Here is a 13,586-nt window from a genome sequence, read left to right on the forward strand (position 1 = left end):
AACTTCTGCACTGTTATCGACAGATTGCTCACTCAACCAAATTCCCAAAATGCACTGATATACATTGCTTACACAGCAATCAAAGATAACAATACACATATGACATTATCTAACAGCTTTTCATGGAGTTACTGCTTAGCCTGGAAAACATCTGATGAGAACAGCAACTTGGGATGTATTACATGGTTAACATACGAGCATGTAAGACAAGTTATTAATATGATCCAAGTGCTGCTAAACAGCATTCCAGAAACAAAAACCACGTTTTGAAATACAAGGTAAATAACACATATGGCCACTGTGCAGTGTATCCATGCTTGTTGTTATTCACTGCATAAGCAAGTTAAAGATAACAAGAAAAAAAAAAAATCTGCAACTAGCAGCGCAAAAGATGACACGGCAAAAGGATGTTTTTAAGTATGCTAAGAACTTTGCAATGATGTTGGCCCGCTATCACCAGTGGAAAAATACGATGAAAAGAATATTTCTGTTCCCTTTGGGAAGAACTAAAGCAATCCAGTATAACACTGTATTTATATTCAACAAGAGCAAGACGGATAACCAGCTTCAAGAATTCAAGCTCCTGAGGCAACACCATTTAGCAGCACACTAGGACTAGTTCCATCATATCCACAGCAAGAATATAAATATGCAAACATATTAAACATGAGATCTGCCTAATAGTAAATACGGACAGTAAGACATCTGCTGTGTGCTGGGGAACATTCTGTTTAAAAATTACACTATGACTGCAACGGAAAGTTACTGGAACATAATGTGTGTGACTAGACCCTCAGGGACGTCTATCGGAGCCGCTACGGAAGGTATCAGAGAGAGCACTCAGATCATGATCTCAACACAGATTTTCATCTTTTTTGTGTCCTTGTCGACAGAGCATTATGCTACCTCACCTTTACCACTTACTGTGTAAAACCTGAAGCCTGTAATCATATTCTAATGTTCATCATACATGTGCTTTTTCACTTAACTAGTGCAGTTAAGTGTTTTCCCATAAATAGTTATTTTTATTAAAAAAAAAATCCTAATTTATTACACTGATTTTTGTTATAGGGAAAGATACCACCAACATATATATTTGTAGGTCATTTAGTATAACATCTAGTTTGGACAAAACAATGAAAATACTGACTTGCATGTCACTTCAGAAAAAATCAAAAGATAGTAAAATCGTTACTGAAAATCAATGATGTAATGGAAATCAAGCACTCAGCAAAATAAAGACAACTTCATTTTCTCCCGAGAGCAAAAGTTTGATTGATACAGATAAGTTACAAAATATATATTCAGCTTCTTTAAACTGCCCAGATGAAAACCACAAATATTAGATTTTTTAAAAAGTAACACCCTAGCACTGTGAGGTATAAGTAAGACAAAACATTCTGTGGAATGAATTTTGGCAGAAAAAAATTCCAAAGTACATTTTTTTGAAGTGAAAAATCTTCAGGCTGGATATTTCACTGAGCCTTTACTGCCATCAGTACCAGACTTTACAGTGTTTGATATCTTCCATATAATATAAAAGTACATATGAAGTGAGGGCTGATCACATTTGTGAATAGCACTAAGAATGATACAGAAACAAATTTTATGAGTCATATAGAATAATTTAATCATTTGTCAAGCTGATCTCACTTATCTATTTTAGTCTTAAAAATGTATTTCAATAGAGCCAAACAAAGTTATCATCTGTATGGATAGGGAACGCAACCCACATCCACCATACATGGGAGTGCATCCTGGAAAGCAGTAACTGTGAAGTAACTGGATTAAGAACATGGCCCATTCATCAGAAGAGGGCTGCAAATCTGGCATACATGACCCTAAATTCTTAAACTGAGTAGTTACACAGGTATGGGAAGCTCACGGAGCGAGTTAGTTCACTCTGTGGTATGTCCATAGTCCTAGTTTGTCCAGGACAGGTATTAAAGAATGCTTACTTTTCACTCTGCCACTTGAATATTCCAAACTTCCTCTATTAAGGTAACAATATAATCAGTAGACATAGTCTGAAAAAAAGAAATCTGGAAGTAGTTATTTGTATTACAAGTCTTGCTTGTACAAAATGCCGCAACAAAGCTGCTTCTCTTCAAAAAAACTCTTGCAAACTGCTTCTGTTATGATGAGATCCCCAGGAAAGTAGGATGCTGAAGGGTGTCACTAGGAAGCATGTTTTAGGTACCACGCTCAGTCAACCAACCTCCCCAGGCTTCCTCTGCAACTGGCAGAGACAGGTACTCCTCCAAGGTACAATTCAGCACAGAAGCCCAGGTCAGACACTGTGAATCACCTTTTCAAGCACCTACTCCTTCTCCACAGGGAGCTTACGGAGATTAGCCAGCAAACATCATCAGCTAAGCCAAGTGTCACAAGTTGGGCAATACCCTTGTGTAATCCTCACCAGGGATCAAACCGAGGATCTCGGAACCAAATCACAAGCAGCTACTACTTGAGCCTAAGGAGAACTCTGTAAACAAACTACATTCACTGGTGCCAGTCACTAGGTGATTATATTATATTTAATCATTATGACACACCTTCTAACCATAAATAACCCATAAATGTCTCCCACGCCTATGCCACAGGTGATATGAGCAATCCCAGAACACCAGAAATGAGCTTCCAAAGAGTATTACAGGGCGTATTGCTACAATATAAAGCAGGTGTCAAGGCAATAAGTGCTCATAATTTCTCCAAAATACTTAAGTGACATTAACACATTCAGGTTTTCTTTTGACTTAAAGTGTAAGTTACTCTGAAGGGCCTAAGGTATAAAGCAGAGCAGGGAGCAACGACATTTCTTAGAGACAAACGTGACCCAATATGACAATTCTCACCTTCCTGTGCAAGTTGCTTGTAATATCCCACAATCTCCCAAGACTGTCACCACATGATATCACATCAGTATCTCATTGATTTGATCCTCGTCCCAAGACATCCCATGCTCTGTCATTCAGGACTCCTCACATAAGCAGTGGGGATTCCCACAGTGAATGCAGGACGAGTAAGGACAATGCTCAAAACCACTATGAGACAACATTCAGACTGGTTCGTATTTACTTCAGCTGTCACTGACTAAAATCCATTTACTTTCCTGAAGCGAAAGCTCTTGAACGATATTTTTACATCACTTTCTTTTAATTAGAAATCTTGACAATGAAAACAAAGTAAGGTCATCGTTCACGTCCCATGACCCGATGACATTACTGCAGGCTTAGCAAGGACAATAGATACCACTAACAGCTTTTACGAAGAACTAATTAAACTGGTAGACAGGGCATTGAATGTATCCCATGAAGTATTTTTAGATTTAAATTTCATTTAAAATTTGCAGAAGAGATCAAAATGCAATCCAAAAAGATGCTTAGTGGGAAACTAGCATTCAAATTACTACAAATTGACACATGAAAAATATTCTTCAGCTCAGCTGCTTTGGGAAAAACGTCCTCCCACATCAAAAATTATAATTTGAAAGAAATTGGTTCTGAGAGTTTTCCTGTCTTCCCCTGAAATCACGCTGTTATCTGACCGCCTGACAAATTGCAATTAACATACAGTGAGCTCACGTCAAACTTTCCTACAGTTTAGTAGCACAGTATTTGTAATCATCTATAAAATAAGAACGAGAGTAAATATCACCTAGACATCTGGCAGAGGTGTCGTAAGAAGGTTCAATGCCTATACAGGAAATAGTGCAAGGACTCTTCTGATCTCACATCAGAAGTTAATCATCATTAAACACAAAAACTGCGGATGGGACAGATACTTCACCTGCTGCCCAGTGAGACAGGAAGGCACGCCTCTGCAGCACAGCGTACCTGATGGTGTGTAATACATACCTCTGCCTACAAAAAAATTCTCACAAAACTGTGCAAAACTGCATTGAACCTCAATGCTCAAATGCAAGGCCTATGCCATTAAATACAAACAAGCCCATATTTTAACTAATGATACAACGGAAAGGAGCTTGAACAGCGAGAAAGGCACAACTGGCACATCTTGGACTGGAAGGGAACAAACATGGCCTCAGACTACTTTTATACTTTCTTGATCTTATCCTACCTACTATTTTGAGACTCGAGACTGCTGTTAAGTTGATCATGTTGTCCACGGTGCTCACAAATGGCTTAGGAAGTAATGAAGCTTTGGGCATGTCTTCACTTACTATCAGACACAACATGTCTGAGAGACAAGAAGAGTCCCTAGGGGCAAACCTGCTGGCTTCTAGGCAGATCAGTATTGTGGAAGATATCACAAAGCAGTTTTATATCCAGTTTTAACAAACACATGACCCATACTAAAAGCAAGCTGTCCTCCAGTGCACTGTAGCTGCACCAGGCAAACTGTAAACAGCTCAAGGCACCAACCACGGCTCTTCTGCCCTTTGCTCACCATGAACATCTAATGCAAAAGACTGCAAGATCAAACACAGATGTACTCCAAACTCCCTTCCTCGGGATGGGGTGACTCCTTTCCTCTGGATGGGGTACAGCACATGACACAGAAACTTTCCCTTTCCTCCTCTGTCACTGCTTCTTTCACCTTTCAGACTCTTGTCTGTACCGCAGAGCACAGCTTCCTCTTGCAAGCTTTGGCAAACCACCACTGAAAAGGATTGCAAATGCAATTCTGCTTTGCCTTTAGGCACCTGACTCACAAAGGTTAAATGCAGAAAGACTTATTTCAGATGTTAAAATAAATGACCATCAATGAATTTTGATTAATATGCTTAAAATACTTTTTCATGGTGTGCAGACAGCAAGTTTTTGCTTAAGTTTATGGTAATCTAGGTCATGTTTCAGTACATTATTAAAAACTGGAACAGGAGCTGACTCATCAACACAAATATCAGCCCACTCATAGCCATACAATAAATCCCCGGGCCAAAAGAAAACAACAGAAATTTAATCAGAAGGACAATTTTCATCTGCAGTAATAAGATGAGTATTCAGCAAAGTATTCTCAGAACTCTGCTGGTATGTGAGTTGCCCTTACATTTCTAGGATATTATTTTGCTTTAGATGCTCTTTGTCTTTGTAACTGACAGGTAGAACTATTTGATTTTTTGCCTCTACTGCTTGTGAAACAGCTCCTGGTCAGCTCCTGGAAATTTACAAGTTCTAATCTACGCTCTCCCAAAAGCTCCGTGCTTTTACACGACACATTTTATTTTCAGACCTAAGATCCTTCCTATAAATTAATAAAACGGTGATGACACTCATCCACCTGTCACCTAAGATTGCAGCTCTAATTAAGAAAACACTTTTCTCCCTGAAATTTTTTTTTGTAAATAGAAAGCATTACAAAAGAGTTAAGTTTTAACTTGTTTATACAGCTTTTGCTGTGTCTGCAGGACATCAAACATTTACCTGACCCAGCATTTATGACATAAATGTGACTAATGGTTTAGGTTAAACAGACCATGTTTTTCCTAATCCAGGAACCCCAACTTTGAGTGAATCTCATGTTCTGTTGGTAGAGTGAGACAAGAACAGGCACAAAGTACCAAAGCCAAGATATTCCCATCAATTTAGGATCCTATTTTAAACAAGTCCTATTTTAAGTCCACAAAAAAAAGGAACTCAGCACTTTCTGTGCATTTGCCCTACAGAATAACTCAGGTGCATGTGAGTTTACTGGTGCTTCATCACTAAAATTGTTCTTAAACTGCATGCACAAACCACATAGGTCAGACTTTGAATCACAGAATCACAGAATGGTTAGGGTTGGAAGGGACCTTCAAAGGTCCTCTAGTCCAACCCCTCTGCAAGAAGCAGGGACATCCCCGACTAGATCGGGTTGCTCAGAGCCTTGAACGTTTCCATTAATCACATACATGCTTACAGTATGTGCAACAAAAATGAGACTCTACCGACTTGTTACTTTCTAGACAAAAAAAGCACTTACTCTTTTAGGCAAAGAGAATTTAGGTGCCACACTTAAGTTATCAGTTGCTATTGAAGAGATGGAGAAAAAAGATCAGAAATGAAATTGATTTTTTTTTTTCCCCTCCAACTGGATATCATGCAGGAACCTGTCAGGGACATTCAGATATCATAATGACAGTAACCATCAAGTAAACTAGTATATTAAAGGCTAAGAATACACTTTTGGCTATGGATTTCTAAGCACAAAAGACCAGTAACTAAAAAACTGAATATGTCAACATCATTGTATTAGCCACTGTCTTCACTGCTTGATCATTGAACAACGGCATCACAATCTTTGAAGTGCAACAGTTCAGATGGAAAACTGAGCGCTGCATGAAAACATCAGTGCCAACAGTGTGCATATGATACCATTAGAGTATTTCAGAGAGCTACACCTGAAGTGAGGAAGAAGAGAGAAACTCCTGTCTCCATTTTCTAATTTAAGAGTGAGGGGAATACTTAGCTCACATTTACCTTGTTTCCAGAAAATCCCACAAACTCCAGTAATCTCAGAATCCGTGCAGGAAACATGGACAACGTCTACAGAAAGAAATGCAACAGTTATGCAGTAGCAGACTTTCTGCCTCTCAGCTACCAGTTGCCTCCTACAACTTTTCCAAGCACAAGAAAAAAGCACTAAAATTACTTAAAACATCTTTGTGTGACTGACAATTTCCTGGGTAAATGTATACACCTGCTATATTTTACATACAATTTTAACAGAAGTATTTGTTTAATACAGAGACCCCGTTTCTCCAGGACACCCTGCATAGAAATATGTTTACAGAGCACATGCTTAGTAACTCTAGTACTTCTTGGATGTTTCAGAAATAACTGAGTGCTTACCACACAGTACATATTTACTCTTTCTGCAGTAAATCTAACATTTGAGTATGTGCCAGACTCATGTAAAGTAATGCAAGCAAGGTGAAGCACCAGGCACTTTCTGCAGCCCATCATGTGAATAACTGTGTCACCCCTCACCACCTCTGACACACCAGGAACCATCCTGTACCATTTGACCACCGGCCTTCTGACCAGAACGCCGGCAACAACAGCCAACAGTGGTCTGAACAGCACCTCAGGCCCCATCCATTCACCCTGCCCCACCAACTGCCCTGCTAACAGCCAAGTCCCTATTTGCTTCCCAAGTGCCGGTTAAGGAGTAAATGGAAGTCAATAAGCACAGGCAACTGCTGCTTCTGCACAAGACTTCTCCTGGCCCCCACCCCAGTGGGTACCTTCTCATGAAACTATAACATCTTCCCCTTCCAACGCCTCCCAGGCACTGGTCACTCAGCTAATGAACACCCTTAGAGGAAGCTGGGCACAGGCGCTCAGCTATATTCTCAAAGAACATGCCCTTAGCCCCTGTCAGGTGAGATAATTTTTCAGTTGATCATTTCCCCATGAGGATGTGCAAGTGGGTCTGCACACACAGCAGTATTGCCCATGTTGCGGGCAGCAGTCTCTGATTCTGAAGTGTATTACAATCTGATGCTCTCAGAGCAGAGACTGGGATCCTGCAAGTGTCAGCACACGTACCTAATTTTAACCGTATAATTAGTAACACTGATGTTAGTGAAACTTCACAAGTATTTAAGTTAAGATCATTTTCAGGAGGTTGCAAGACTTCAGCTCAAGAGAAGAATTGTTGGTACATACCAAATTAAATGCTCCAACTCCAAGTTTTACACCTCCCTCAAAATGCAGATGGTTCTCTCCTCTGACATAATGTGGAGACTGTATGAGACTGTCCAGCTCCCTGAAAACGTACAAGATTCTGTTATGCTGTCAGTAAATAAAATGATTAATTACAATTCAGTAAGAAAGTAAACCAATTACCTTGAACTACACAGTAGTTCAAAGAGTCAATCTGTCACCTCACCCAGGTAAACAACACTTACAACATTTTGTTGGGCTTATCAACAAATTGTTTCTATCACTTTACTATCAATCAAAAATATTGAGTCCTGGTGATTAATTTCTGTCAAGCAGACATAGTAAATTTGCAACATTTCTGCCTGAAAATGTTTCAAGAATGGCTGTTGGAGTAACACCAATCTTTACTACTGCAAAATGAGACAATAGGGTAGTGCAGGAGAGTTAAATTTAAATTAGCAAATTTGATTTGAGCCTCACTAATTCCCAGATTAGGTATTTCCTTTTTGTGCATGTTCATTCAAAAGAACATGTTGCTATATATAGGAAAAGATAATTGTAAGAAATATTTTAATATTAGCAGGTATACTGGAAATTACTTTTCACTTATTTTTCCATCTTTCATGGATTTCAACTTTGTAGTGTCCCTTTATTTCCCTATATAATCCAGCTGGATTTGAACCTGTTTTGTCTCCAAGCTTTCTACAGCTATGAGTTTTTCACACTATTATTTTAGTTTATTTTGTTAATTGCTAGGAGAAGAAAAACACTGTTTTAATGGCAGCTACGTATTTGTGTTCAGGCTGTCATGTTTCCATGTTGGTTGCTGCCAACAGATATAGGACTACTGACTGTAGCTGCCGTCTTTACAATGGACCTGCATTTAGAGTCGCCTCCAATCCAAACAAATATGGACACTGTCACCTCTCTCCCTTTCAGTATACTTCTGGAGAACCTGGACCAGATGCTGTTTTGTGTCTGCTAGACACGTGACTTTTTGTGGCTGTTCTGAGTCCAAATTTAAAGTCCTAAAATAAAACAAAATATGATGCATGTTTAGCTTTCACTTTTTAAATTATTCACTTAAGTCCACACTACTGTGAAACTTTTCTGATACTTTTTATTCACTGACAACAAGACAATGTTTCATTCTGAATTATTGCTTTACTTCATTCCGCATATTTTTTTTTTTTTTTTTTAACAATGTATGGTAACCTTTCCTCCCTGAAAGAGTTTTAAAAATTCTATCTTTGCAACACCTACTCCTCCTGTCTTTTCAGGGTTACTGTTGTTGTGGATTACCAAGCAGTACTGCTGAGAACAGGGAAAGGAAAAATGGCTTTTTTGTATCAGAAGCTATGTCATGAAAAATATTGATCAGTCAAAGCAAATAAAGTCTCCTTGCCATATTTCATTGTTTTCTCTGTAACCTGTTGCACCACGCTCTCATCAAAATGGCAAAAAACTATTTCTTCCCACATCAAAGGTACAGTACAAAAATCTTAACAGCCAATTTCACATACAAACTTTCCTTTTGTTAAAATACATGTTTTAGTAATATGCAAGTTGCTATTAGCATTCTTTTGAAGAAGACCACCTAGGAGCTACTAGATTTATAACTCTGTTTTTACATATAATAGAGCTAATCTTAATTTATTGAGCCACAACTGATTATGCTTCCCATGGTGTACATTTTAATGTCACTTTTAGAATTTACTACTGCACTTCAAAACCTTTTCCACATGTTGAAAGTGGCTCTCCATAACTTGCTGGATGAAAAGAAGTCTGCTTAAGCAGATGTTTTTGGCTTATAGACACTAAGTAATGGGCATATTGTGAGTTCAGATAAGCAACCCTGCTTATCATTTTCAATAGCATGCATCTTCTCTTTAGAGCAGAACAACTGCCATACTTAACCAGACTAAAAGTCCAGCTAACCAAATATTTCACTCAGTGTCATATGCTTGGAAAAGCATCCTCTAGGAATTGGCTGTTTAGGGACTTCATGACCTGGAGGGACTGCATCTGTTCTACGATGCTAACTAACCCCTAGAAACCTATTTCCTGTAAATTTGTTTAATCTTTGTTTGAAGCCATTTATACTTTCCAGTGCAGGCTCTTCAGTCTGTCATCTCCTAATTTTGTTTTAGTTTCCTGTATTTATTATGGAATTCTTTGTGCTTCAGCTACTGGTTTTGAATGTTGTATTGCTAGAACTATAAAGAAATGCCATTTCATGTGCCTAATGACTGCAAGACCTCCGAATTGTGCTATGCAGACACAATGAGCACTACATCATTTAGAACAGTCAGCTTTTGACACAATTTCAAGGATATAGTACCTGAAGTAGGCAGACTTTGGGAGTTAACAGAGTTAGGGTCCACTATCCTTACAATCCAAATTAACCATTATAAAAATGTTCCTTGTTATGCAAAGGACGAATTTGTGTGGGTTGAGAAAGGCTATACACAGGAGCCCATAATAAACATTGGAATAAATATAACACTAATTAATTTGTGAATTAACTCGACCAGCAGCAAATTTTACTGAAAGAGTATGTTTAATCACATCATCACGCTGACTAACCTGTATGTTTGGTAACTGTTTCGGACTTTGATGCCTCCTTTTATGAAACTAACCATATTCTCATCCTGTTAGAAAGGAAACACATTAGCAATATGAATTTGTAAGCATTATAAAGAGCTTTTGTCTTTTTGAGATGAACACATGCCTTGAACACAACCAGTGACACAGACAATTTAAGCCTCTGAGAAACAATACACGGACTTAGGATTTCCTTTCTATATTAAAATATTTTTACCGTGTTCAGACATATACACTTTATTTTGATGCCTTCTGTGATCAGTTTAGTCCTTGTGACCTTTGGACCATCTGAATTTGCACACAGTGACTAAGCTAATGACTGGCACCTAAGTTAAATGCATTTGTGGCTGTTTCAAAAAATAGCTCTCTCATTCGTCCTTCAGCACAGCTAAGATCTGAACACTTCCTCGCTCAGCACAAGATACAAATAACTGCCTGTCCTCAGGAGTCTACAGAATATAGTTTCACGTCCTAAAAAGGAATTAGGGTAAGTAAAGGGATGCAGGATATGCTCTTTCTGGTCTGAATATTCAAGTATCTATGAGATCCATACCAATATGGTAACATGTCACATCACAAGCTATAATGAACTGAGAACTTACAGTAAAGTGTATCTGGGTGACCACGAGTTTACAGTTTTATCCCAAAAAGAGAACTCTTTAGTCTCTTAACTTTCTGGTGACAGCTTCTTGCCTCATTCATCGTACATAATCAGTCATTCTGGTTTGTTTTGATATCTGCTATTACTTTGAGATAGGAAGACTACATCTCTTTTAGCAAATTATTTTTTATGTGATGGTGTTTTAAGAGACCTTATGAAGCATTGTGGAGAAAACAGCATAGATTAGATGAACCTTTGGTTGTTTTACTGTTATTGGTAAGGAAACAGGGCCCAGTTGTGCTCATCAATATGTAAATTAAGAGACAGAACCTGCCTCAAAGAGCTTTTCATCCTCCTCTAAGTCAGGAAGATAATTAACGCGATCAAAGTTACAGTTCAACTTCTTCCAGACATTGCCTTCTATGAACTGGTATAGGAAGCCTAATGGCCTGAACTCAAGGGCAGGAGCTTACTCCTGCAGCCTGCAACACCACCACTAGCCTGCGTCCTTGACAATCATCGTTATGCAACATTATCAAGAGTGATAATTGAGGACAGAAACTATGCACCATAAATGAACACATAATTCCTGACGATATATCCTCAGAGACTTGAATCCCAACCACATGCAAACAAAACAACCGCAGAAAAATGTGATCCTGTTTTCCTTTGTTCTGTAGAAGTAGCCAGTTTTTAATTAACAGCTGGTGGGTGAGTACAGCACACCTAACCATATGTAAAGGTTCAGTTATATTTTCCTTTTAATGGAAAATGGAAAGAGGAAAAAAGATGGTTTTAAAAACGCTCACATTCAGAATACTCATGATACCAACAGAGAAAAACAATGTAAGAATAGTCCAGCCCTCAATAGCTGTTGGAACCAAATGCCTTTGTTTAATTTTTAAAACCATGTGTTCATGAAAAATTAAACACAGAATAGAAGAGGAAGCAAATAGACAGACATTCCTTATGCAGAAGAGGACAAGAAATTATTTTCCTACTCTTAAATCTCTCAAGTATCTATAAACATTTTTAAAAACAGATACCCATGAAAATAGTGCTGAAAACCAAGAGACATTGTATTAAAACACTCCTTTCTTACAGGTACAACAGAGATGTTCTGAAAAGCCTTGTTTTCACAGCTTCACCCAAACTGTCCCCAGTACTAGAGGCTACTCATCCCAAAGAATCTCAAAGGAGTACAGAAATAGGTACCCATAAATTCACCATCATCAGCACTCCAAAACCTTTAGAAGAAGCCACTCTGACTACTGGTTTTGCTATGAAGCAATCGTTTCTAGCAGAGGGGCATGACAGATCTCTGGAAAAGGTTACACGGTTCATAAACTATCACAAGCAACATAAATCAGAGCCCATCTGACAACTCCCAAACACTGTAAAATTACCACCTGCATTTCATTCTCTGTCAGCATCTTTGAGCCAAGAAGCAGAAGCCCTTTGTGAATGTGACTTTTATTATCCCCTCTGCATAGATGAAGAGGCCCACTGTCACTTACCAAGTACAGACAAATCAAGAAGAAAAATCAGTTATTTCAATTATGATTAACAATTCAAATTGCCCAAGTAAGTATTGCTAATGTTGATCCATCAAACAAATCAAGCTTCATTAGTACAAACTGATAAAATTCAAAGAAGATGGAGAGCTACCCTTCTTTTATAGGCAGGCAGCACTGCTTAGCAAAAAGCATGTAATGGAGCCCAATAGCTATGCAGACCATAATAGCTCTTCAAGAACAAATAAGTGAGAAAGCAATCTTGGGAAAGCAAACATCAGCCTGACTGAAACAAAAGTCTCGCTTGCGCTCCAGCATAGCACAGCTTCAATGACCATTTTTTAAAAAATTTTTTATTTTTTTAAAATCTGATATCCCAACAGACAGCATTTGAAAATTGGTGCTTACTGCGGTTACATTTCACACATCCAAAAAGAAGGGTGTCATAGGGGACTCAGTGCTATGTGTATAGAGATAAGCATTTTTAGATAATCATGAGCAATAACAAAACATTCCACTATCTCATCAGCAGATAGTCCAGATAAAATTCAGATTTAATCCAGATGAGAGAGTCTTACACCATTAGGTTAAACTAGGGTCTTCTACCATTTCATTAATTTTAAGAAAAGAAACCTGTATGGTATATACTTTTTTTTTCTCCCAAAGAGCCATGCAGGAATCCATACCTGGAGGAATGTGAGTGCTGCTCTCTGAAGTAAACATTCAGCATAGCAAATTTCTGCATGGATTTCCTCTAGTGTCACATGGAGAGGAGAAGAAAACAAATCAATCAGACAAAAAGTAATTAAAAAACACTTAGCCCATTAATATAGGCATAAGATCACAAAGCTCAAACTGAAAAAAAATATTTTCCAAATTTGCTGCAGTGTTTCAGTTCTAGACTACTGAGGTAACTCCAAACAGTAATGACATGTAGCTACAGAAATTTTGCAGGAATTTCTCTGGTTCTTTCCAGGAATTGCTGGACCTAGGACGTTTCTAGGCATTTCTTTTTTTTTTTTCCTAGTTATTTCTTTACCTAGAAATTTTTGAAATGCTGAGTCAGCAACACATTTAAAAAGTTAGTGATTCTGGATGTGGTGACAGAGCAGTTGCCAAAACACTGGTCCAGCAATCTTGGAAATGTCAAATCAGAGATTTTGTCAGTGAACTCACGATTTGCAAAAACACGTTGGGTGAACAATTCTACAAAATTCAAATTGCAGAAAAAAAAAAAGACTAAAAGATCATACATTT

The 13,586-nt window shown here is 38.2% G+C and overlaps 1 protein-coding gene across 1 annotated transcript in view; it reads right to left on the reverse strand.

Annotated features, from left to right (window-relative positions):
* TTC39A (tetratricopeptide repeat domain 39A) overlaps positions 1 to 13,586 on the reverse strand; it is a 37,933-nt gene that overhangs the window by 15,077 nt on the left and 9,270 nt on the right. The window contains exons 5-8 of the mRNA XM_010117078.2: positions 13,016 to 13,083; positions 10,197 to 10,261; positions 7,614 to 7,713; positions 6,423 to 6,488 (exon numbers count right to left, since the gene is read on the reverse strand). Coding sequence (XP_010115380.2) covers positions 6,423 to 6,488; positions 7,614 to 7,713; positions 10,197 to 10,261; positions 13,016 to 13,083 — 299 coding nt within the window. The remainder of the gene's footprint in view (positions 1 to 6,422; positions 6,489 to 7,613; positions 7,714 to 10,196; positions 10,262 to 13,015; positions 13,084 to 13,586) is intronic.

This window comes from Chlamydotis macqueenii, chromosome 8 (assembly GCF_036417535.1).
Source record: "Chlamydotis macqueenii isolate bChlMac1 chromosome 8, bChlMac1.mat, whole genome shotgun sequence".
Classification (NCBI taxonomy): domain Eukaryota; kingdom Metazoa; phylum Chordata; class Aves; order Otidiformes; family Otididae; genus Chlamydotis; species Chlamydotis macqueenii.